Source organism: Macaca thibetana, chromosome 18, assembly GCF_024542745.1.
Source record: "Macaca thibetana thibetana isolate TM-01 chromosome 18, ASM2454274v1, whole genome shotgun sequence".
NCBI classification, from domain to species: domain Eukaryota; kingdom Metazoa; phylum Chordata; class Mammalia; order Primates; family Cercopithecidae; genus Macaca; species Macaca thibetana.
Window position 1 is genome coordinate 38,638,666 of NC_065595.1, and position 26,755 is coordinate 38,665,420.

Consider the following 26,755-nt stretch of genomic DNA (forward strand, 5'->3'; position numbering starts at 1 on the left):
AATATCAACATCAATAGGAGTTTGGAAGAAGTTGATTTCAGTCTTCATGGATGACTTTGAGGGGTTCAAGAGTTCAGTAGAGGAAGTAATTGCAGATGTGGTGGAAACTACAAGAGAACAAGAATTAGAAGTGGAGCCTGAATATGTGACTGAATTGCTGCAGTCTCATGATAAAACTTGAGCACATGAGGAGTTGCTTCTTCTGGATAAGCAAAGTGGTTTCTTGAGATGGAAACAGTTCGTGGTGAAGATGCTTTGAACATTGTTGAAATGACAGCAAAAGATTTAGAATATTCCATAAATTTAGTTGATAAAGCAACAGCAAGTTTTGAAAGGGTTGACTCGAATTCTGAAAAAAGTTGTACTCCGGGCAAAATGCTTTCAAACAGCATCACATGCTACAGAGAGATCTTTTGTGAAAGGAAGAATCAACTGATGTGGCAAACTTCACAGATTTACAACTACTCAACCTTTAGCAACCACCACCCTGATCAGTCAACAGCTAGGAACATCAAGGCAAGACCCTCCACCAGCAAAAAGATTACAACTCACTGAAAGCTCAGATGACTGTTAAGCATTTTTTAGCAATAATTTTTAAGATAGGCACATAGTTTTTACAGACATAATGCTACTGCATAGTATCATGTAAACATAAATTTTATATGCACTGGGAAAACAAAGAAGTCATTCATTGCAGTGGTCTGGACTTGAGCTCAAAAAATCTTTAAGGTATGCCTTTTTTTCCCCAAATACTTTGAAATGTCTGTGTCTTTAGGGGGAAAAAATAAAAATAAAAAACATATAGCAGAGACAGTCCCAAAATATTCAACTACCGTACATTTGAAGAATTTTTATAAAAGGGTTTGACAGAACACAGAGGGAAAGAAAACAACAGTATAAAACTAACCTTACTAAAAGCAGTTAATGAAGCAAACATCAAGGTGAATCAAGGATTCACCCTATCAAGGATGACATTCAAGGGTTTAAAAATCTTCTTTGGAGAAGATAAGAAAATTAAATTTGTATGAATGAGAAATCAACTGAAGGCATTTGGGCTGAAAATTATGGGGCATTCTGCTGACTCCTGCTATTACAATAATTAATCTTACAACTTGCAAACATTTGTCATAGAGCAATGCCTGTATTATTTGTTTTTTAAATATCATGGGTTTTAATGGGTAGTTATGCAGCAATGCTGACTGCAGTGGAACAAGAGAGCACAGGTGGGTCAATGAAATTCAAGACTAGTTTTGGCCAATGTGCAAAATAAATGTTATCCCACATTTATCCTATTTATCTTGGATTAACAGCTCCTGGCGACTCCTTTATATATCACACTTACTTGTCTGTTTGCACAGCTGACTTTTTCTTTCTTTGACGGGTAGGTGAAAGATTAAGAAAAGTTAAAAGATTAAAAATTTAAAAACTCACTACTCATAACAAAAGCTATTCATGTCTATAAATTAAGGCTTTGAGATGTCTGTGTGTGTGTGTGTGTATGCAAGATAAAGCAGCCAGTGCTGATGGAGAAACTGCACATAGGTTATCTACAATCTAGCGAAGATCACTGATGAAGGTGACTACACTAGAGAACAGATTTTCAATGCAGATGAAACAGACTTCTGATGGAATAAGTTGACACAGAGGACAGAGAAGTCAAAGTCTGGCTTCAAAGGACAGGCTGACTTTCTTGGTAAGGGCTAATGCAGCTGGTGACTGGAAATAGACACTAGTTACTAAATATTTTATATATAAACATTTATATAAAAATACATATATATACAAATGCATGTTATGTATTTACATATAATTACTTATAAATATAGGACTAGATCTGGGACTCAAAATATTTTATTTTGAGTTTGAATCTGGGTTTTGTCATCTATTAACCTTAGTTTTCTCATCTGTAAAACACACCTTGTGGTGCACTTACTTCACAAGTGTGAGAATTAAGAGTTGATGCAGAGAAAGAACTTTACATAATTCCTGGCACATTTAAATGTTCTATACTTTGCTATTAATGATTTTTTTTTCCAGTTGTTATTTCTGCCAAGAAAAATTCAAATAAATTAGATCTGGGACACAAAATAAAAAGAAGCTGTGTGTGATATATTGGTGTTACATTATTTAAGCCACTGGTAAGGGAATCATTCGGCAGAAAATTAATTACTAAATTAAAAATAATCTGTTTTAGATTAAAAGAATTTCTATTTGACCCCAAAATCAATACTTTTTGTTTTGTCCACTGAAATATATAACACTGCTATTCTTCATTCCTAATTATAAAATGAGGTCCCTATAAATGGAAACTCAGAAATGATTATTTTTCTTTTCTTTTTAGGTAATAATTTTGCATCTATAAACTAGGATAAAACCTGGTGTTTCAAACAAATTTTAGTTATTATAAAATGAGTCACACTTGTTTAAAGCGGTAAAAGAAGAAGAACTAAATATAAAAGGAGACTATATGAATTACATATACTGTGTGACATGAACTTTTTACCTTTGCACATGGTTATTTGAGTACTCAAGGCTACATGGCTTTCGCCCTCATGAGAAGTATGGGTAGGTACTTAAGTAAAACACAGTTTAAAACTAGAGAGCATTCATGTTCTCTAATCTGGCACGTAAGAGGGAACATGAAAGGGGAAAGAGCATTAATTTGCAAAAAGGAATTCAGTGTTAGTGGTCAATTTACATAAAAAGGGAAGTTCAAAAAGTACAAAGAGAATATGAGGCAAAAGTGGGTCACCAAAACAAAAAAAAATGGAAAGTTAGTATGAATAAAGTAATGCTATAAAAACAAAACACACATATAAAAAGATCTGTACTTATATTTATAACATACGAGTGCTAGTAATGCTTTAAATCTGCAATAGTTTAGTCCTATTTTGTATCTACATACTTATGTATCGATGTCACAGCTAAATATTAAATGCCACTTAATATTTACAGCAGGAATAAATTCATGAATTAGGGTTTTATCAATATTTTTATTATTAAAGGCAACTATATGTTTGTTAAAGGGCACTATATTCTCATTAAAGAATTAATGTATAGTTTATTTTCTACTTATCTGTTCACCTGACATCAAGACCCAAAATTATACTACAAGTCTGGGAGTCAGGAATTTAAATAAATTAAAGAAAAAAACATAAACAAAAATTCCTGTGTGTGATAGTTCTCCTTTTCCAAAAAGAGTATTAGCTATGTATGGTCCTAAAACAGAACTAGCTTTGCTAATGTATCATGTAAGATCAAATTTCAAACAAAGTTCATCAAATGAAAATACATTATGGTATATTTAAGACTAACAGACTAGGGTTGTAAGTACATCAAAAAATTTATTATTGTTCCATTTACTATTCAAAGGCTTAAAAATGAAAACAAAAACAAAATTCCACTGACCTACGAAATAGTGACCTTCAAGTAACTAAAAAATGGAAGAGTTAACACCAGTTTCTTAACTGTCACAGGTGCTGTGAATATACACATAAACCTAAGGTAAATGTTTTTATACATACTCTGAACACAAAATGCTTGTACTTTACCTAGAGAAATAAAAGGAGAAATGATCTTGAATGGTCTTAGTTCCCAATTCTGAAAACCAAGAGAGTCACTCACTGACCTAGAAAGTTGCCTTATTAAAGATGAAAGAGGACAGCAGATAAAGTGAAATCACTCTATACTGAGTTTAGGTGCTAAAGTCAACACAGAAAGGAAAAACAGGAATACAAAAAAAAAAAAAAAAAATTACTTAAGAAAAGCCCTCCAGGAGGCAGCACATTAGAGACCTGTATCTCTTAAAAGTCCAAAATCGCAAGCTTTTCCCTCATCAATGACACAAGAAACCCTATTTCGTTGGTTAAGCAGCAAATGGTTTGCACTTAGAAACTATGATACAGATACCAAGCACTCAGAATTTTCAATTTTGGGATCACATTCAGCATAGTAAGACGCCATGTTATGCATGAGAGGCACTTGATATCTGAAACACTTTTGAGAGAGCCACTGTCACATTCCTTAGAGGACATGTATTCTTTAGGGGAAATTCAAGCAGAATAACCAAACCATTTTCCTCCTTCCATTTTCTTTTTTGTTTTGTTTTGTTTTGAAATACCCCCTAATATATATAGTTGAATTCCCTCGAGCTAAAGGCAACTGGTGTCTAACTCAAGAATAAGTGACTATAGAATCAGGTGTCTCTCTGCCTAGATCTGTGCTTTTCCTCCTTGAACACCACAGGTGCTAAGTAAGGATTCCCTTTAAATGGACAGCAGTGCCATGTTCCTAGTATCTTGAGCAGGAACTTTTGAACCTTCTGAACCCAATCTATTCATTATTATTATTATCTTTTTCTGTCATCATGAAAAACAAAAACAAAAACCTCTGTCTCTAGTTAATCTGCCAAGATCTAATTAATTAGATATAGTATGTATTAACATTACTGGAAACCACACCCCTTCCTCAAGATTTTTACTATCAATAAATGAAAAGGAAGGATGACAGGGAAAAGCAGAAATAGGAAATGGACTGCAGTGTGAGAGATAACCATTGAAAGGCCTACTTGTACAACTGTACATGACCCAAACTATATGACCTCTATCTTTCCCGTGTATAACAAGACTCGAAAGCACTGTAAAGATCAAGGCCAGACGTGGTGGCTCGCATGTGTAATCCCAGCACTCAAAAGGCCAAGACAGGAGGATTGGATTGCTTGAGGCCAGGAGTTCGAGACCAGCTTGGGCAACATAGTGGAACCTCATCTCCACAAAAAGTACATTAAAAATTAGCTGGGTATGATGAAGCATGCCTGTACTCCTAGCTACTGGTGAGGCTGACTCAGGAGCATCACTCAAGTCCAGGAGGTCAAGGCTGCAGTGAACCATGACAGCACCACAGCACTCCAATGGGGGGAGGGCAACAGAGCAAGATGCCAAAAAAGATCATTTTGGCATAAAGATGGGTTACAATGACGCAATTTCAAAGACAATGACCAAAATAAAAGTGATTTCCGGTGGAAAAATTTTATCACTAATGTGTGGGTGTTGCTAGGCAACAAATATTGCAGTGTTTAATCTCCACCCTTCCTAAGGAATTGCATGATGAAAGAAAACAAGCTTTTGTAGCGTTTAGATACAAGAGTTGTGTCTAGTAATTCTTAGTCTTCTTTTTGAATGTTGTTTCTTTTATGCTGAAATACCTGTAATTCTTGTAAGTACGTATCAATCTACTCCCATTTTTTAAAAAGTTGGTTCTACTATCCATAATGATTAATGGGAATGTACTAAAATTACCATAAATCGATTAACAATATTGCATCACTATAATAGATGGCTACAAGTGACAAAAAAATAGATGCTAGTTATCTTGCCTATATGATTTATTAGTATCAATACTTAGACAATATATGTAGACATGTGAGTTTCAAAGAGAAAATAAACTCCAGAGATTAAGAAACAACTATGCTTTTATAATTGTTATTTGAAAAGATCTGTATGAAGCTAAGACCTTATTTAGTATCCCATGTATGCTTCAGTGCCTAAACAAGTTCCAGTAAAATTAAACATCCATAGGTAACTCTTATTTTGGAGCACACATTATATATTTAAGGAAATCTAAGAAATATCACGAACATTTTCAAGTTCTGGTAAAAAAGAACTGAATCTGATAAGTTAGAACAACTAACAACTTTTTTTAAAAATTTTATTTATTTATTTTTTAAAAAAAAATTTTTTTTTTTGAGACGGAGTCTCACTCTGTTGCCCAGGCTGGAGGGCAGTGGAGTGATCTTGGCTCACTGCAACCTCTGCCTCCCAGGTTCAAGTGATTCTCCTGCCTCAGCCTTCTGAGCAGCTGGGATTACAGGTGCCCACCACCACGTCTGGCTAATTTTTGTATTTTTAGTAGAGACAGGGTTTCACCATGTTGGTCAGGCTGCTGTCAAACTCCTGACCTCATGTGATTCGCCTGCCTCGGCCTTGCAAAGTGCTGGGATTACAGGCGTGAGCCACTGAGCCCGGCTGAAAACAACTTTTTATGTGGCTCAGTTTTCCCATCTACAAAACAGGGACAACACTAAAACATACTTGTATTATCACAGCAATGGTTATTTAATTAAAAATGGGGAAGCATTGGATGAAATACATTCCAATAAACGGTGAAGCTGTTATTGTCCCAAACACTATGTCAATCATTATGAAGTGGAGAGCTAAGAAATGATCTTTAAAAAGTTCATCTACATAGATATTCATGCTGCAATAAACCTCCACTTTTACAAATCTAAGAAGATGGTAATCCTTAGACTGTTAGAATAATTCGAATATTTGTTCTTAACTCTTATTTTCATGTGGCAATAACCTTGATTATCAAGGTTATTGATAATCTATCCTAGTCCAAAAGAGCCTGTAACAACCAAGGCTAAAGTCATGTTAATTACAGGATTTCTATATCGTATCTATTATTTCAATGAAGAACTAGAAAACAGGAACCTAGGAAACAGACTTAATGTTTCTTCTCAAGAATTATAATAATCTGTTAATGTGTATAAAATGATCCCTCCAATGTCTAATTTAAGAGCATGCCCATTGCAATTTTACCAATTCGTTTTGCCGTTCATATTATATTTTCTCTACAAATAGAAGAATAGGTACATGCCAAGAACTCAGAGTTCTCAGCAACTTTCACAATGTAACCATCCTTAAGATGGGGAGAGGGGAGAGGCAGATTTCATTTACTAAACCTTGCAGTAGTCAACATTAGCTTTGTAAAGCAATTAACCTTTGACATTACATTAAATTTATATCAAAAATGGATGTTTTAACCTCAATGTCAATCATTTTATAGGTGTGAAAACTGAGGCCCAGAGCCTTTGGAAAACCAAAGTCCTTCTATTAGCAGCTCCCCTAAATAATACTATGGTCCCCTAAAAACTACTACTTTATTATCAACCTCTTTTTCTCCTCCATCTTTCATAAAGATAATTAAGAAAAACAGTCCTTCTATTTTTGGATCCAGCTAGCAAAATGGGCATCTTATGCAAATTAACATTAGAATTTCAAAACTAGACCACTAAAATAAAGCATGCCACTAATTCATTTTACAGAACTTGAAGGCTCAACTTTAAGCTGGAGCACATTAGCAGAGTGGCAGTTAAATCTTCAAAGATGCTACACTTAATTCCTCTCTTTTCTGCATATGCAACCCTTTGTTCCCGTTAACAGGCAGACTGTATCTTTTCTCTGCGTGAATCTGGGCTGCCCTTGGGACTTATTTTAAGAGGCCTGCCACTTCTGCCTTCATATCCTCTTGGGGAAATCAGTCACGCTGTAGAGCAGCAGTTTGGGCTGGAGTCTGAAATGATGAGAGAGGAAGTGGAGACAGATAGTCCATGTAGAGAACACCTAATGGCCAGACCTGTTGAGTGAAGCGAGTGGACCTCCAAGACAAACCCAACTACCAGTCGAATACAACTGAAGGAGTGAAGCCAGTTAACGTTACAGGAAGCAAAGAAACCTCATAGCTGGGCTCTAGCTAAGTTCCCGACTGAAGCATCCTAGGTAAGAAATAACAAACCATTATTGCTTTTTCAGCTGCTAAGTCTGGAGTTGCTTGTGTAGCTACAGATTGCTGAAATGAGTGTTAGCCAGCAGCACTAATTTAAAGTTTGGAGTTTTAGCTCCATTATATATTTCCCCAGGAAAATAAAGGAGAAAAACCAGAATCTGTAAGTATGGAATAAGGAAAACCCATGAAGGAGAGATATTTCTACACTTGTAGGTAGAGACAGAGTAAGATAAAATATAAATGACCAACTATGATGGGTAAATTCCCTGCTATAGAAATGCAAAGACACAGAGGTTAAGAGTTTCTGCAAGCATGTTGTAACCAGTTGAGCTTAAAAAAAGAAAAAAAATAAGGTGTACACACAGAGAGATGGGCCGTGGCCAGGAAAAGTTTCATTGACACTAACGTAGTATAGTGATGAGCAAGACATTGAAAAGATCTGGTTTAAAAAATACTAAATATGGGAGTCAAAAGATTTGGGTTTAAGTCTTGGTTTTCTCCCTTGTCAAGTAGCCATGATATCTCTCTGGCCTTTTTTTCCCCTATAGCTCTAAAATATTCTGCTCTGCTCTATGTAGAGTAAGATCCACTGTCAGCTAAGCTGGTTGACTTTAGCAAGTCACATACTATTTGAATCACAATTTATTCTCAACAAATGATTGGTTACAATTAATGACCCATGAAGCAGACCCTGAGGTGGCCCTTGTAATAAAAATATGATCAAGACTGGTGTTCAGAGAAAAACATCTTTTTATTGAGCTAGAAAAAGAGTACAAGCTAACATCTAGAGGCAAGAATTCCTTTATGATCATTAAATATTTTTTAAGTATATAAGGCATTGTACTACAAGGTGAGTGACAGACAAAGCCCAGCCTTCAGGAAGTCTGTAACTGAGGAGTTATAAGGGAATCTAAATTTCCTTTTTTTTTTTTTTTTTTTTGAGACGAAGTCTCGTTCTGTTGCCCAGGCTGGAGTGCAGTGGCAAAATCTCGGCTCACTGCAACCTCTGCCTCCTGGGTTCACGCCATTCTCCTGCCTCAGCCTCCCAAGCAGCTCAGACTACAGGCGCCCGCCACCACACCTGGCTAATTTTTTGTTTTTAGTAGAGACGGGGTTTCACCGTGTTAGCCAGGATGGTCTCGATCTCCTGATCTCGTGAACCGCCCTCCTCAGCCTCCCAAAGTGCTGGGATTACAGGCGTGAGCCACCCTGCCCAGCCCTAAGAATCTAAATATCTATAATAAAAAGCAAAACATCAGCTAACCTGGGAAAAGCGAGGGGTGGCAGGAAGGAAAAAAAGAAAGCAAAACATAAGTGCAAGTCATAATAAAGGTAGAAAATATATGGAAATTTAGAGAGAGATGAATCAAACAGCATTAAGAGCTCTTGGAGGACAGATTGGATTTTGGCATGTAGAAGTTTACAGAAGATACATTATTAAGAAGGGTGATTTCTGGGCTGAAGAAATGACAACAGCAAAGTTGTCACTATGATGAAACAGAAGAAAATATTTAGAGAAAGAGAGTATTAGACAACAGCTTGGAAAGCAGAACAGAACACAACATTCTGGAAAGCCTCAAGTTGCCAGATATTGGACTTTGTTGTTAGGCAGTGAGGAAACTGCAAATACCTAGGTATGACAAAGTTTAAAAGAAATGGGTTAAAAAGGTTAAAGAAACAAACACGGCTTGGTGAGATACTGGTCAATGGCTGAGGAAAAATTCAAAGCAGATAAGCTCTGAGCTTGCAAGATTAGGCAAATCATTAAGTGAATGTGTAACACCAGGAAGGAGTTCACAGGAGAGAAGGTGAGGGCACAGAAGAAAAAAGCAGCCTCATTTTTCCATTTGCTAACCATTTTCATAGTCATTCTTATTATGTAACTCATAATTAAAATGGGTTTTAAATCTGAAGTTTACCATGAAGGGGTAATCCCTCATTTATCTGTGGATACTGCTAATAGTAAGTCTATGGATAGATCTTTCTGGTGTGTGATGTGGATTGCTTTTCTTAGCTTCTAAACTTTCCCAGCACTTCATCATTCACCAAAACCCAACAAGTGTCCAAGTTTCAATTGCCAAGGCCTCTGCTGGATCCAAAATCATTCTCAAGAGGACGTATAATCACCACTGACTACAAAGAAAAAAATACCTATCCTGGTGCTCCAAAAGTTAGTCATTACTAAGAAAAGCAGACGTTTTAGAATTAGTACCATGTGAAACACGATTCACTTCAGCTGGCTGGTGAAATGTCAAAAAGGCTTGACAGAAGAACAGAAAAGATGTCAACTGGCAGGAGAAATGTATGGCTCTCCAAGGACTCTGGGGCAGTACACGGAAGGCGAGAAAAATGCACTGCACTCAGAGAACTCACCTGGGCAAACTTGTGAATCTGTTCCACCACTGCAGCAAAAAGAGCATGGACACTCTCATCGATCAGACTCTGCATGTAATGCACAGCCTCTTCATCCGACAGGTCTAAACGGAATTTATCCTGAACCTATAAGACAACACTTTTCGTCTTTACAATGAAGAAAAATAGGGCACATTTTGAACAGACAGAATCAAACTGATATAGACATTATAAAGTAACATAAGCTATTCCTATGGCAAATAAATGACCTGTAACTTATCAGAATGCTGAATGCAATTCCTTGGAGTGTACAAGTTTGCTGTTTTTGTTATATGCTCTGCATATCACCTCGTTCTTGTTGGCTGTAAACAGCTTTTAAGAAAAGAAAAAAGAAAAGAAGAAATTTTTCTTAGGGTCCTACATTTTTAAAAACAGATAAACTGCTCTTTTAATTAAAGGTGTGCCTTATTTTTTTTTTTTAATCTAAAATCTAGAGTGACTATATATGATTTAACTTGTGGCATATTTATTAATAATCCACTTTATCCCTGTTATTCCTTGCGAAATGGATGAAGCAAGGTGAGATTATATTAATATTCTCCCATACCTTCAGTGTCTACATAAGAACAGGAACAATATCAATCACTGACAAAATAAACTAAATGTGATTTTCTAAGGTTTCCTTTCCTATTGAATTTCCCTATATCCCAGCACAAAACTGTGTCAATAGGTCTATAATTTCCAAAGATAAAAGAAATTTTTTACTCCTATTTAAAGCTACAGTTGATTTTCAGTAGCATTAAGTATTAGAAAAATTAGTATCTATATTTACATGTGTATATTTTATATATACATAAAAGTCAATGTTACTGAAGAACTACTTTGTGCAAAACGCCATGCCAAGTATCATACATGCAACATTTTATCTGACTGATGATAAACATACAGTAGATAGTATCTCATTAATAAGATGCAGAAATTGAGGCACAGAGAATTCATGAAGCTGGCTCAGGGACCCTTAACTGGTACATGCTTCCAGACAATCCCACGCCACCACACAACCATTACACACTACTCCTTTCTCTTGTAAATAACCCACATATACTTCTCAAAGACAGGCTAGGAGAAAGTGAGGTTTCCAAGTGGACAAAGTGTGGCCCACATTTAGGGTTTCAAGTATAAGGTTTCACTACTAGAAAGCTACAAAGAAGAAAGGACAGTGTAACAACCCATAGCCCCAACTCAGTGCCCTTGTCTCTTCATGGTACTGGAGGTATACCAGGTGATCTGAGAGTGCTTGAGCCTCAAGATAGGGGGAGGTAAAAGAGAGGTAAATGTAAAAAGTGAAGACAAGAACAATTTGGTAGAGGAACATCTAAGGCTGTATCTTCAATGAACTAGCTCTCTCATTTCCTGGATCCCAGATAATAACAAACATAGTCCTTGAGTTTGATCTTTTGATTTCCTTAACTTCTACTTACAGAGAGAATATCTGACAATTTTGGAACTATTTTTAAGGACATAAAAAATCTACAGAATAGGAGAATCAAAATAAATTTTAGCCCAATTTATCAAAGCTTACATACTTACATAAGTGCCTGCATTACAAAGAGAAGGTATACACCTGGCATAAAAATATAATGTTATTTACCAAATATGAAAATATTCTCTTTTATACCAAAAGGTTAACTGTATATAAATAGTTATTTGGTATCAGATTTACTGACTTATGTTAGGCTGTCCTCTAGGTTCTTAAGATTCTTAACACATATACTAATTAATTGTAATATTTAAGGCTATTGTAAATCAACCACAACTTTATAAACTAAAAAAAAATTCCCCATCTTTGGAAACTACAGACCTATTCAGGTAGTCCTTTGCAAGGATACAGGGAAATTCTATAGGAATGGAGATATATGAGAAGATCTAGTTTAGTTTATTTTGCCAGTGATTGACATCATTCCTGTTCCTCCACATTTCTGTTCCACACATCATTACTTTAAAGGTGTGGAAGTAAATTAAATAATTTCTATCGATTTATCTTCAAGTTCACTGACTTCTAATGCCATAATCCAATTTGCTATTAAGCCTACCCAATTAATATTTCATTTTAGCGAGTGTACTTTCAGTTCCATAATTTTCATTTTGTTCTTTCTTCCTAGTTTTAATGTCTCTATTGATAGTCCTATCTGTTCCGTAATTATGCATTTATTTTCCCTTAGGTGCATGGATATTTATAACAGCCATTTTAAAGTCCTTTTCTGTGGTCATGGGTCATCTCAGGGTGTTTCTACGGATTGTTTTATTTTTTCATTGGCTTAGTATCACATTTTCTGTTAATTCACACATCTAGTTATATTTAAAAAAAAAAAAAAAGAGATAATAGACATTCCAAATGATACATTAGAGAGACTATGAATTCCATTGTGTTCTTGTGAAGATTCATTGTAGCTGGGAATTAACTTGAGTAAATTCAGTTTTAAAATAAATCCTCCCTATGATGGACAATAGCTGAAAACTCTGCTCAGTTCTTTAAGCTTTGGGCTGCTGCTTCCGCCTCCCTGTGACTGCAGAGCTGGAGCAGCAAGCTGTCTCTCCAGATATGGGAACCTACTCATGTAACTGTGGGCATGAACAAATAAGGGGATAAAACTGGCTGCAGAGACTTGAGAATTTGTTGTATTCTGGAATATGGAAAAATTATACAGAAGAGCTCTTCATTTATGTTACTTAAAAATTACCTTTTTCACAGTTTTATCTGGTTCAAGTGCAATATCTGGAATGTTTGCATCAACCATCAAGGAAAACAAGTTCAAAATCAGATTAGAATACCTAAAGAAGAGCAGAAAAGGAAAAAAAAATAGCAATAATTAAGAATTCTGCATTTCTTTCTCATATTAAGAAATTTCTAGAAGTAGTGGTACTTGGATTTTTACAGTGATTACTATTATTCCAGCAGGAAATTCATCAGTTGGTATCAATGAAATGCAAGCCTTGACAAATATTTTATTTTGGGGTCTTCATATAACACCATTTCTAAATCCTATACCATGGGGCAGACCTTTGGGGTAATCATCCAATAATGACATTCTTTTCATTTTTTAGTAAGTATATATATTTTTAGAAGGGATCTGAGGAAGATCTACTTTATGTCTAATTCGCATTTTATAACAATTAAGATCTATCTGCTTTTGCTAGATGAAGGTAACAATCTGCTACTTTAAGATGACCTCGGTGTGTCATGGCTAAATGAATGAAAGGGAAATAATATCATCCCATGAATCACTTGTATCTTCCAGATATACCAATCATCATTTCAGGAACTACAGTGACTGACCTGGATAAAAATAATTCTAGAAGAAAAAATTGCTAGTACTCTGCTGCATTAAAAATGGGCAAGATATCTAAATAAATATCATCAGAGCATGCTGGCCTCCAACAGCAACTAACAGTTTCTCTTCACCAATCCTCAAACTCTTCCTCTTCCTCCAAAGAGAACAATGTTACTATTCTGAATGGTCATTTCCAGAGGCGGGGCCTTGTGGGGGAAGGTTTAAATAAATCTCCACTGGGATCTCTCCACTTTGGCTCTTGGTGGCCCCTCCTTAGCACTGATAAAAAGAGATTCAGGTTTGATCTTCAGGATGGATTTAAGGAAAGCGTTGGTTTTCAGCAATGAAGGTTTTTAGCTGTTTCAGTAAAAATGTCAACCAAGTGCCTTGCATTGTCTTCTCTAGGGCATGGGGGCAGAATTTGGATGATGCAGGATCTTTATCCCAGCTACGTGCCTATCTATAATGATAATAATAATAATAAAATACAAACTGTTAAAAACTGTTTAATACTTATACTGTAATGATAATGGAACTTGTATAGAAAAATGACTATCCATATGAGTTTCAAGTTACCTATTTTATCTTCATTTCTGAATTTTCTATTCCTCATAAAAATCAAGAGGAACTATAATGAAAAACTTCTACCTTGATGTAGTCTAATCAAATCAGGCCCTAACCCACTTAAACTCTTAGGAAAAAAAAGTTATGATAATAGCTAACCAGCTTTAACCTAGCTTTAAGTTACTAATTTATTTGTGGGAATTGATAAATGCATACCACAGATGTTATTCCATTCCTACTCATATAATCCTTTTATTCATTCAATCAACAAATATTTACTTAGTAATCACTATATCCACTGTTGTGGGCACTAGGGATACAGACAGTGGTGAACTGAACAAACAAGGTCCCCACACTCATGAAGTTTACATTCTGGAGGAGGGTGGAAACTAATATAATAAACTGATAAACATGATAATGTTATGTCTGCTTGAATAAAAGATTTAAAAGAGGAAAAACAACAACAGGAAAATGGGTCAGAGAGAAAGAGGCATCTTAAGGCAGTAAGGTTTTATTTGAAATGCACTGAGAAGCAACTGAGTTTAAGGAATGAGGGACACACGTTGATACGTATTTTTAACAGTTCACACTGGCCATCTTGAAGGGAATAATAATCGAAGTAGAGAAACTATATCACAGACTTCCAGGTGGACAAGAAACTACCTGGGGGCTATCAGACTATATTTTGGAGATGAAATAGATGATCCTTGCTGATGGTTTCAATGGAGGTCAGGGTGACAGGATAGAGAAACTGAAAGACACAAAGGATTTAGCGTAATGGGACACTAGTGTTATTCACCAAGACAGGAAAGGCTAAATGGAAGAGGAACAGGATTTTAGACAGGGACTCAAGAATTTCATTTTAGACATGTAGAGTTTGAGGTGCCTACTAGATTTTTAGTAGAGATGTCAGATATATCTCAGAGGAGATATGAAAGCTAGTGATATTAAAGTCATCAGTAATGGGATCATATGTAAAGTCACAGGATTGGATGAAAATGGTAAGGGTGGGGCAAAAATAAAGGTCCAGAATGAAACCCTTTATAATGATAACGAAGCTTCTACATAAGAGGTGTCCCATCTTTTGGTTTCCCTGGGTCACAATGGGAGAAGAACTGTCTTGGGCTATAGATGAAATACACTAACACTAATGATAGCTGATGAGCTTAAAAAAAAAATCTCATAATGTTTTAAGAAAGTTTATGAATTTGTGTTGGGCTGTATTCGAAGCTTTCCTGGGCCGCATGTGGCCTGGGGGCCATGGGTTAGATTCTCTATGGAAATACAGATGATCCACTTGAGAAGGCTGCAAGGAATGCGATGCCAGCAGCATGCAAATCAGCTGTTACATATTATAAAAAAAAAAAAAAAAAAAGTGCCCTTTCAACTACCTATCCATCATTCGTACTCCGCTTTGTTGATTATACAGGTACATAATTTTTTCCCATCTTGGCATGGGGAAATCTACCAGAAGGTAACATAAGGAGAAGAATACAAAGTCAATTTTGGAAGAGATATATTAGAAGTTCTCCAACTTGGCTGCCCATTAGATTCAGTTGGGTAGCTTTTCAAATGTATCAATGCCTGAGCTCAATCTCAGACCAATTAAATATGAGGGAGCCCAGACCTTTCCCCTTGCCACCTCATCTACGAGCTCCCCAGGTGATTCCAATGGGCAGCCAGGATCAATGTTAAAAATCTGCCTTTATGGATGCCGAATGTGATGTTCCTTTTAAAAAAGGTAAATACTAATGCTTTCTGGATTATCTCCTGATTTAAATTTAACTATCCATGCTTCTATTGTTATAGCAAAGGGAAACAGAAATAAACATAAAGGTTAGACATCCACATACTTTGTGAATAATTTGTCACTACCTTTGATATTAATCTTTTACATCTGTTGTCATTAACCTGCATTTTCCATTTAACACACAAGTGAACCAAAATAGCAAGTGTTTACTTAACAGGGCAGTCATTTAATGCCCTATCCAGAAACACAAATTTAAAGGCCACTTGATTTTTTTTTTTTGAGATGGAGTCTTGTTCTGTCACCCAGACTAGAGTACGGTGGCACGATCTCAGGTCACTGCAACCTCCGCCTCCCAGGTTCAAGCGAGTCTCTTGCCTCAACCTCCCAAGTAACTGGGACTACAGGCACATTCCACTATGCCAGGCTAAGTTTTGTATTTTTAGTAGAGACAGGGTTTCACCATGTTGGCCAGGCTGGTCTCGAACTCCTGACCTCAAGTGATCTGCCTGCCTCGGCCTCACAAAGTGCTGGGATTACAGGCATGAGCCACGCCGCCTGGCCAACAAACCAGTATTAGACAACCTAAGATTAAAAAATAATAATAATAGGGTGGGAAAGTGTGCAAAATCTATTCTAGCAAAGATTGCAAGATGGAATGTGACATAATTAGGGTTTTTAGAAAGAAGCAAGTTGCACGTAACATTCAAGGAAACTGAACTCTTTCTCTTACCCACGTTCATGTCAACTATCATGCTACACTCTAGTCATACAAAGATAATTTAAATTTTTCAGGAAAAACCTTAATTACTGAAAACAGAAATCCATTGACTACACAGAGGTTCTTATAGTATTTCAAAGGTCAATTTCCTCTACATTCTATTTTCCATGACACAAAAATCAGAGTTCCTGTGAAAATGTTATTTAATAAGTGTACTACTTTAAAGAGGGGAAGCAATGTCGTTAATGATGTTTGTGACTAATAAAGTCACTGATGTTTCGTGACTAGGCAAACATCTCTTAGACAATATGAGAACTTTACTTGATACAGTTAAATGCGTTTCTTTTTTTTTCCCCCCCGAGACACAGTCTTGTTCTATTGTCCAGGCTGGAGTTCAGTGGTGTGATTTTGGCTCACTGCAACCTCTGTCTCTTGGGTTTAAGCGACTCTCATACCTCAGCCTCCCTACTAGCTGGGATTACAGGCATGCACCACTACGCCCGGTGAATTTCTGTATTTTCTTTTTTAAGTAGAGACAGGGTTTCACCATGTTGGCCAGGCTGGTCTCGAACTCCTGGCCTCAAGTGATCCACCCACCTCAGCCTCCCTAAGTGCTTGGATTATAGGAGTGAGTCACCATGCCCAGTGGGTTAAATGCATTCCTTATTTCACTGTTGAAAATCTTTACCAAAAAATGTAGAAAGAACATCTTTGTAACATCAGTGTCTAAAAATGGTGTTTGGCATAAGTGTGGGTTGGGAGAAAGACAATATGTACTGATTAATAAGAGATGATAATGTATTTTATAACCATTTATAACTAAGTTCAAAATGGCCTACTCTGCTTATGTGGTACGATGTTATTCAGTGGTTTCTTTGTGAAGAAACTGATCCATTATCCAGAAAAACTATAAACTAACAGGGCTGGTCATACCTATAAAGCCTAATAAAAGTACCAATAACCTTAGCTCTGAACAACTATCAGGTTAATTCTTACATCCTCGAAGGCATTTTTTAAAACCAACTAAAACATACTCTAAAATACAACACTAAAAAATAAATGTTGGCCGGGTGCAGTGGGTTTATTCCTATAATCCCAGCACTTCGAGTGGCCAAAGCGGGCAGATAGCTTGAATCCAGGAGTTCAAGACCAGTCTGGGCAACATAGCAAGACCCCACCCCGTCTCTACAAAAAAACCACAAAAAATGAGCTGGGCATGGTGGCATACACCTGTAGCTCCAGCTACCTGCAAGGCTGAGGTGGAAGGATCATCTGAGCCCAGGAAGTCAAGACTGCAGTGAACCATGGTCATGCCACTGCACTCCAACCTGGCTGAGAGAGTGACAACCTGTCTCAAAAAAACAAACAAACAAAAAGTTGATCAAACAATTTGGGTCCAGATAATATAAAGTGAAGTACAGGGAAATTTTTAAAAGTTACACAGTTTTCATTAAAACTTTGCATAAAATTATTTAATCTCTCTGTGGCTTTTCTTTGTAGCGAGGAAGTCAACCTTGGCTCTCCATTAATAACCTGCCTGTTTTCTCATTCTATTGAATTGCTACTAATCCTCTACCAATGACAGTTTATAAAGCACATTGTTTTCCTTCTGCTTTCAATAAGATAGAGCACCTCTGACACTTCTCTAGTTATCATTCCTTACCATCTTGTCTGCCACCTCCCTGAGATATCCATGGTTCGACTTAGTTTTCTACGGGATTTGACTATTTTAAATTAAATATCCCAGATATGAAATGGCACTCTCATCTCTCTGAAAGTGCTTCTGCATCACCAAACAAATCTAAAGAGCACTGATTTTCTCATTATTCTTTTAGCATCTCTGGAGGGTAAAACTGAGCCATTCTGCCACCCAAAGGATAAATAACACGGCCATTTGTAAAACGCCTGTTACAGGGTTTGTGATACGTGGAAAAGACTGAGTTTACAACAAAGACCTAGTCATTGCATAAATGAAACCCGATTACTATAAAAAAAAAAAAAACAGTCTTTTAGGACCAGCACATCAACATCAACCGGGAACATGGCCTCACACTAGACCAGAAGCAGGAATTCTGAGGGTTCTCATACAAATACGAAGAGTTCTCAATGAATAAACATATAATGAGTGCCTCTGTACTAAACACTGTATGAGTAATCGAGGTTACAAAGGTTATGAAGACAAAGGAGACAGAACCCACATGCACTGGCAACTTGCTATCTATTGGTTATATTTTCACCTGGAAGAGCATGTATATATGTTTCCCAGACTGGGATTTTCTGCTGGACTAAGAAAAAGTTTATCAAACATGACTTTTATTTTCCTTCCTGATGACATATGATAGTCAGTCCTAAGTAAATTAGGAAGAAGGAAGCACAGATATAGTGGCGCTGAAGAAAAAAGGATGGAGAAAAAACATTTTTTTTGTAGCAGAATGACTGATGATGTGTTAAAAAGAGATAAAAATCATATTTAACATTTACTTCAATCATTGAGCAAACTTTTCAATATTCCTGAAAAGTACCCAAAACTAAGGAAGCTAAAGAATAAAAATGATTGAACTAATATCACTCTAAAGAAGTTATATCCTACATTCTTTGATAAAGAAATAGGAAGTCAGCTAGGGAGAAGGAAGAGAACCCAGTAGGTGACTGTACTACTGCGGGACTGTCTTCAGGCAGATCTGAATGGTATGAAGTTTCTTAACCTTTTCTCTATCTCAGTACTGTCAAAGTACATTTTATTAAAGTGACATCAACCCACCGAGTTGGAAGCCTCCATGTTTGCTTCATCTTATGTGATGCCAGCTTCCTGCCTGGTGGGATACAGTAATGAGATAGTGGGAAAGCGAGAAAGTTTATGTCTTTTTCCTTTGATATTTGATAATCTGTCAAAATTGGTATTAAATATAAGACAGGAAATACTGTTGCCTTTGTCATTTTGATAAAGTGATCAATGCTAAAGAATGCATACATTTAAACAACTCCTTCTCTTGTTCTATAAAATACAATAAATTTACCCAAATTCTCTGTGCCAAGCAAATCAACTTACCTTCGCAGGTGGAGGAAAGCCGTGTAACACTGTTTACGGAACTCTTGGTACTGCTCACTCTGTGTGCCCCCCATTCCTTCTACCATTTCTTTATTCAGCTTCATTGGTGGAGGAAGAGGCTTCGGATCCCGACCCAAAATATATCCAAAGTCTATGTGGAAGAGTTTGCCTGGATGTTGACAAGAAACTCATTTGTTACCAGAATTATCTTAAAGAAATTGGTAGGGGATATGTCACACAATTGTCTCTTCATAAAGAATCTTAGTTCAAGATGAAGCCTATTAAATTCTTCGATATTTCTAACTGCAGGTTTGAGAGTGGCCTTCGAAACATAATTAACTCATTTTAACTCATTCATTCAGACAAAATGATGCCTAAAATCGTGTCAAAGTAATGGTAACCTATGTTAAATCCTATTTATAAGTCTTCAGAATCAAAGACGGTTAGAGCCTGGATAATATTTTAAGGTATCAGCAGAAATTGGAATCTTGTAGCAAATTTTTTGTGCTAAAGTTTAAGCACAGTGTCCTTCATATAACGGAAAATCATTTCTTTATTCCTGAGATTAATCCTTCTGCTAATTTATCATTACTCAAAAAAAAATTTTAGAAAGGAAAAATTTAAAAAAACATATTCTTAGCATAAATAGCAATTCAGTTGTAATAATATATCACCTATCATTTTAATGTTGTTAAATTTTACTAATCTGTAACATAGATTTATAAGTCTGTTTTCATTGTACAGTATATAAGAGTAAGCACAATTATGAGGTTTCATGTTGTACATATTTAAGATCATAAAATGTCAACACGGGGGGGTTTCATTTCCATTAAAAGAAATCACTGAATGATTTATGACTGAAAAACCACTCTTTCGGAATCCCAAAACGGGCTTCGATGGTCTCTAAGTACAATGAAACTGATTTTGCGGGGAGATCAATACACTTCACCAGATTCCCAAGTAAAGTCCATAATTCAACAAATATGAGGAACCAGTTTCACAAAAGTGAATTTGATAACTTCAGTACCCACTGGAAAAGCAACATCCCTATAGTCTCTTAAGGTTCAAGGGGAGTATCTTATGATTTCAGTTTTCTACATCTGATGAAAAGTCCAGGATCAATTTCTGTTAACCATTTTAACACCTTCAACTAAGTATGTGTCCTCTGCTCAACTAAGCTAAGCAATTCTTTTGGTACTTTATTCTCATTTTGAAGTTTTCATTTATCTTTTACCTTGTTGGATACACACTATTCTGCCCCATAAGAGGTAAAGAAATAAGAAGCTCACAATATTACAGATGTAGATAAATGTTCCTTAGTTTTATTTAATTATTTAAATAATACTTTGTTACCAGTACACTTGAACAGATGACCAATCTGGTCAATGTTTGATACAAAACTGCCATCACACATGGTTTATTTAAAGGGCTCCATGCTTTTAATAGGAAACCTATCCCAGTTTTCTTCATTTCATTACAGGAAGTATTGGAATTCCAATAGTGGCTATGTATCACTGGTTACAAATGAAGAGTGTATTTCTATCCTTCTTGTCAGAACACTCTCAAAGAACAGGATTACTACTTAATTAAAAGGCATAGAAGATTCAGTATCTAACAATGAAACCATGATTATGCTTTGCAAGTTAAATAGCCATGTATTTTCAAAAAAAGCCTATTAATGTAATGTTTTAAGAAAACTCATCTTCATAAATACTGAAGGGAATGGTTTTTTTTTAAAGTTAATATCTGAAAACGAAATTTGTAAAGGTTCAAAAAACACACATAATTAAATTTAAAAAAATGTTTAAGAAGTTCAGAGAGTATGATCTTATTCAAATCTACCACTTTAAACAGTCAAGAAATAAAGTATACATAAAATAAACTGGTTAACCTCCTTTTGTCTCCAGCTTGCAAAACACAGGGAGTAAGAGGTGCTAATTAAATTTTCCTGTTATTTGAATAAATAACATGAACTTATTTCTAAAATCGTAGTTCAAGGCATTTGTAATTCTTGGATTAAAGAGAATATAAACTATTCTCTTTGACAGTATTTAATGGTAAAGTTTATTTTAAATTTCTATTTTAATAATTAAACGTGTCCAATGTCAAAACTGTATTCATTCTGTTTTTCATACCTCTTCTTACTCTTCCCCCTTATACTTGACTTTCTTCTGCTGTTGCTTATAATCCAAACTCTATTTTTTAAAGATTCCACATAATTCCCAACTTCAAAAAATCTTCCCTGACACACTACTCCAGTGAATTTCCTACTCTTCAATTTTTTTTATATAACCTGACATTTATTTACCATTTTTTTCCATTAAAATGCCTTTTGTCTTATGTGAATGTTGTATCTTTCCTACTGCCCTACTGCTACACCTAGAAATAAAAGAAGGTAACAAACAGCAATTTATTCTTATAGCAAAACCTGTATTTTCAGAATTAAAAAGGTTCCCGATATCTATACTCCCACTCACTGTTCCCAATACTTATTACTTAAACCCTTACAATATACTAGCAGTTTTCACTCAGTTAAAAGCACAATGATGCAATATTTTTCAATAATAGTTTTTAGTATCAAAGATCAATAATCTATAAAGGCAAAGAGGAGCTGGCATGTGCTGAGATCACATAGTAGCATGAGAGGGGAGGTGCCAAGCTCTTTTTTAACAACCAGCTCTCAATGGAAGTAACAGAAGAGCTCACTCATTACCTCCAGCACAGTGCCAGGCCATTCATGAAGAATCCACCCCCGTGACCCAAACACTTCCCATTTGATCCCATCTCCAACACTGGGGATGAAGTTTGAACATGAGATTTGGAGGAGTCAAATACCCAAATTACAGAAAGTGGGAAAAAGAAATTTTTGAAATATATTAACTATTTTCTTCTCTCTAATAGCATGAGTCCAAATAACAACCACATAAGTTAAAAAAAAAAAAGGCATTATTCATCTCACGGTGGTAAAAGAAACAAGCAAACAAAACCTAATAGCCCTTAAGGAATGAGTAGTATGTGCTCAATACCAAGCAAAAGTCTACTTATCTCTTTCAAAACTCACAGCACCACTAGGAGAGCGGTTCTGTTATTATTTACAGATTCAGAAGAAGAGACTGAGTTACTGGTATATTATGTAACTTACCCAAAATCACCCAATGTGTGAGGGGCAAAATAAATGCAAAATTTGCCTTTAGAGCCGAACAAATTACCCACTATGAAAGACTGTTTCTTGGTCTAAAAAATAATCAATTTCACATAAAACTAAAGAATAATACAGAAAATCAGGATAGAAGTTGTGATGTAAAATACTGAGTTTCAACTTGACTGGATTGAAGGATACAAAGTATTGATCCTGGGTGTGTCTGTGAGGGTGTTGCCAACGGAGATTAATATTTGAGTCAGTGGGCTGGGGAAGGTAGACCTTTACTCTAGACGGGCACAAACTAATCAGCTGCCAGCACAGCTAGGATATAAGCAGACAGAAAAATGTGAAAAGAGAGACTGGCCTAGCCTGCCAGCCTACATCTTTCTCTCATGCTGTATGCTTCCTGCCCTCGAACATCAGGCTCCAAGTTCTGCAGTTTTGGGACTCAGACTGGCTCTCCTTGCTCCTCAGCCTGCAGATGGCCTATAGTGGGACCTTGTGAATGTGTGAGTTAATACTTAAGAAATTCCCCTTTATACACACACACACACACACACACACACACACACACACACACACACACACACACATATTCCATTAGTTCTGTCCCTCTAGAGAATGCTGTATTACAGGAGCTATACTGAAAGAAAATGTCCAATTAAGATAACAATAAGAATAACCATTTTTCTTTACTTTGAGCTCTCTGACAAAAGGTTCAAAGCGTATTACTTTAAAGTGGCAAGGCAGACAAAAAAACTACTACTTCTCTCACAAATGGCAACTCAAGATCAGGAGAGCCATCCTTAGGACTCACAATGATCTTTTCATTTAGTACAGATAGCAGTTCCCTGTTTACGTTTGTGAAGGTTTTTCAGTCATTTACAAATGAATTTCAAATACTGATTGTATTAAAAAGTATACCATAAGCAATGAACATATTTTTAAGTTATACTGCCTCTCCCTCTTTCCTCAAACTCTCAAAAACAAAAACAAAACAATTAACCTTTCTCCAAAGAGCTGGGATAAACTCAAACTACGTTTCATTTGAATCCTGCCACAACTGATTGCCCTAAGTAAGGTTTTTAAAGCTTCTCCTAAGGACAATAACTCTGGGGGGGGGGGGGGGGAGGAAATCTATTATTTTTCAACCCCACATCACAGTCTAGCTTTGTAATTTCTTGTCCAAAGAATTCTATAGTAATAAGAATTCGATAGTAATGCACTAATAAAATATCACTCACCCCATATTTGTTTCAAGAAAACAGCGTTATTATTAATCACATGACAATACACTGACTCTACACTTTTACATTTATGGTGGATACACAGCGCCCTCTGCTGCACAAGCTGAGTAAACATCAACCAAGTTCAAAGTATTCAAAAACAAAGCATGGGCCAAAAAAAAAGTCTGGGAAATCCATAATTGCGATGAATATTTTGCATTTCAGAACATTACTCTTGTATAGATTTTGACATTCTCTATATGCAGTGAATCATTTTCTTTCACACGCCCAGAGTTCTTAGCTGGATCATTTTCTATTTAATCTATATTTACAGGGTGGAATAGTTTGTCTGGGGTAAGTCCCCCAAAAATATCAGTGAAATGAAATCTGCATGTCTCCTTCTTCTGCTCCATCCCCCATATCAAAAAACTAGACACAGATGATACAGTGGAAGTCTGATTACAATTCAAAACCACTTTAATCTAAAGCGGAATCTTAGACTCTAAACCTGCTCGTGCTGGCAAATGAGAACAGAAAACAAAGGTATTATGTTTTGCAGAAAAACAGAAATGTGACTTGATTATCCAAAAATGCTCCATCAGCCATTGAAAGATTGGACAGTTACATAAGAGAACCCAAAGTTTTCAATTTGAAGGCATAATAAACTCAAAATATATAATGGACAAATCTTCATGATAGTTGAGGCATTTTTAAACTAACAACATTGGAATATATTTCCTGCAATGAGGCACATTCAAAATTAACTTTGAACTATACAAAGTCTATTTACAACATGTATGAAATGTAACTTAAAACCGCTTTGAAATACAGACTCTCAGTAAAAATGACTAGAGACACAAAATTTTTTAAAAATATTTTAAATTGTGAGAAGTTGAGGAATGCATTATACTTCTATTTGTCTTGACATACTCTGTCTCTCCTTATAGAATCTAATTTCATCCAAACCAAAACTAAAAATCTGAAAACATGTATCTTAGTAACAAAGATTTAAAATGCTAACTGCATAACGTAACGGGATGAAAGAATTACAGAGCAGTTAAGAAAAAATGAACTGCTGTTTTAACAGGAAAAAAAGGTGCATCTTATTTATGCACATTTTAGGCTAAAGTTTTGATTTCTAAAAAGCAAATTTGGAGCACCCTCTAGTGGAAAACTGTTAACAAAAGCTTAAAGCTTCTGTTTCTAAGATTTAATTCAATTTCCATTAAACAAGACTGAGACCTGGGCCAAAAAAGTATATTACGTAGACTCTTCCTTCTGGTTTTACTCTTAAATACCCCCATTAAAACACGCACACGCACACACACAAATACACATACATGAGGGCACTTTTCAAAGTCCAAGAGAAAAAGTTTTACACTGTTTATCAATTTCCAAAAAAAAAAAAAAAAAGAATTTTTGAATATAATATTACAGATGTAATATTACTTTTTATATTAAAGAATTTCATTGTAGTTGTAAATGATTACAATCTAGAAACAAATGGAATCATTTTTGTTGCTTAATTCTTGTGGTTAAAAGATTCCACCAATAAAAAGAGCTAGTGAAAATAACACATGAAACTTTCAAATTACAGCTCTCTCCAAACACACCATGATGTTTATTTATAAATATCCTCTGCTAAATTAGCAAATCAGCCAAGAATCTCCATGAAAATCAGATTATATTCTTTTGGTCTTGCTTATTAAGGAGACTGACTGGCTTTGACACAGACACGACATGACACATGCAAGTTCGATCAGATGATTTTCCATATGTAATAATTAAAAACTGAATATATGACATTCCAAATTACATAAATTAATAGGGTCATTATATTAATAATTAGACTATTCTTGATGTATTATGTTAAATTATTATCACAATTTGGAGAAATACAAACAAAACAGAAAATGTTTTGAGAGACCAATTTAAAGAGTAACGTAAACATCTGTTTTCTGCAGAAGCCTGAAGAAACTTGAATTATTTAGGCCAGAAAATAAAAAGGATCATGGAAGAACACAAGTATTTATTCATCATTAATTCAACACTGACTTATTGAACACCTTAGCTAGGTGTTGTTCAAGGTCCGGAGGCATGGGGTAACCCCAACGGACAAAGGTTCCTGCTCTCATGGAACTTGCATCCGGAATGGGAGAAGACAATGATAAGAACTCAACAAGCTCTAGGAGAGCAAGGATTTCTGTCTGTTCTGTTAACTTTGGTATTCCCAGCATCTACTAAGTGTTCAATAAATAGTTGTTGAATTAAACAAAAAAGGTAACTTCAGTTAGTGATAAGTGCTATAAACAAAACAGTAATAAGTAGAGAGCATTGGAGGAAGAGGCAGATATGTTATTACAGATCAAAGAGTTAGAAAGGGCTTCTCTAAAGTTATGCCATTAGAATTTCAACTTAAGTCAGCCCAGCAAAGATCTGAATAAAGAACTTTCCAGAAAGAGAAAATAACAAAGGCTCTTGTCTGAGGCAGGAGTGGTTTGACATTCAGACAAAAGCCTGCCTGGACAAGCCACAAGGCCCCAGTAAAGAGTTCAGATTTCATTCAAATTGTTTAGGCAACATGTATTGGTTGCTTCAAGTGGGGTGAAAGTAGTAAAAATGAAGAGACAGTAGGTAACTTCATGATCTATTTTGGAGTTGAGGAGTAGATAAGATTTGTTAATAGGTTCAGTATATGAGATGAGGCCAAAAGACATATTAAGAATGACTTTGAGGTCTAGAGCTTGAACAACTGTGTAGGTGATGTTGCTATCTATTGAAACGGGAAAATGAGGTGAGAAGCAGGTTTTAGGTAGGTAGTAGAGGAAAGGATACACTTTTACAACTGGCCATATATAATGACAATTTCAAGTAAGCAGTTCGATATTTCAATTTGAAGGTAATGAAACGGACTGAGGTAAAAAGCTGTAAGTTTGGAAGCTGTCTGCATAAAGATAAACACATAGGGCTAAAGAGTTGTCAGGACAAAGGGCGCTGAGAATGATTATCCCACAGAACCCCAAGGGGAAAAACAAATAATTAAAGGTAGATATTAA

General features: G+C 35.8%; 1 protein-coding gene across 8 annotated transcripts in view; it reads right to left on the reverse strand.

Moving 5' to 3' along the window:
- The window catches only part of PIK3C3 (phosphatidylinositol 3-kinase catalytic subunit type 3), a 578,331-nt gene that overhangs the window by 452,975 nt on the left and 98,601 nt on the right, over positions 1-26,755 (reverse strand). For all 8 annotated transcript variants that reach the window (XR_007721190.1, XR_007721193.1, XR_007721195.1 and 5 more), the window contains exons 22-24: positions 19,332-19,500; positions 12,660-12,750; positions 9,940-10,065 (exon numbers count right to left, since the gene is read on the reverse strand). Coding sequence is in view for 1 of the 8 variants with exons in the window: in XM_050767591.1 (XP_050623548.1) it covers positions 9,940-10,065; positions 12,660-12,750; positions 19,332-19,500 (386 nt within the window). In the remaining 7 variants the exon portion in view is untranslated. The remainder of the gene's footprint in view (positions 1-9,939; positions 10,066-12,659; positions 12,751-19,331; positions 19,501-26,755) is intronic.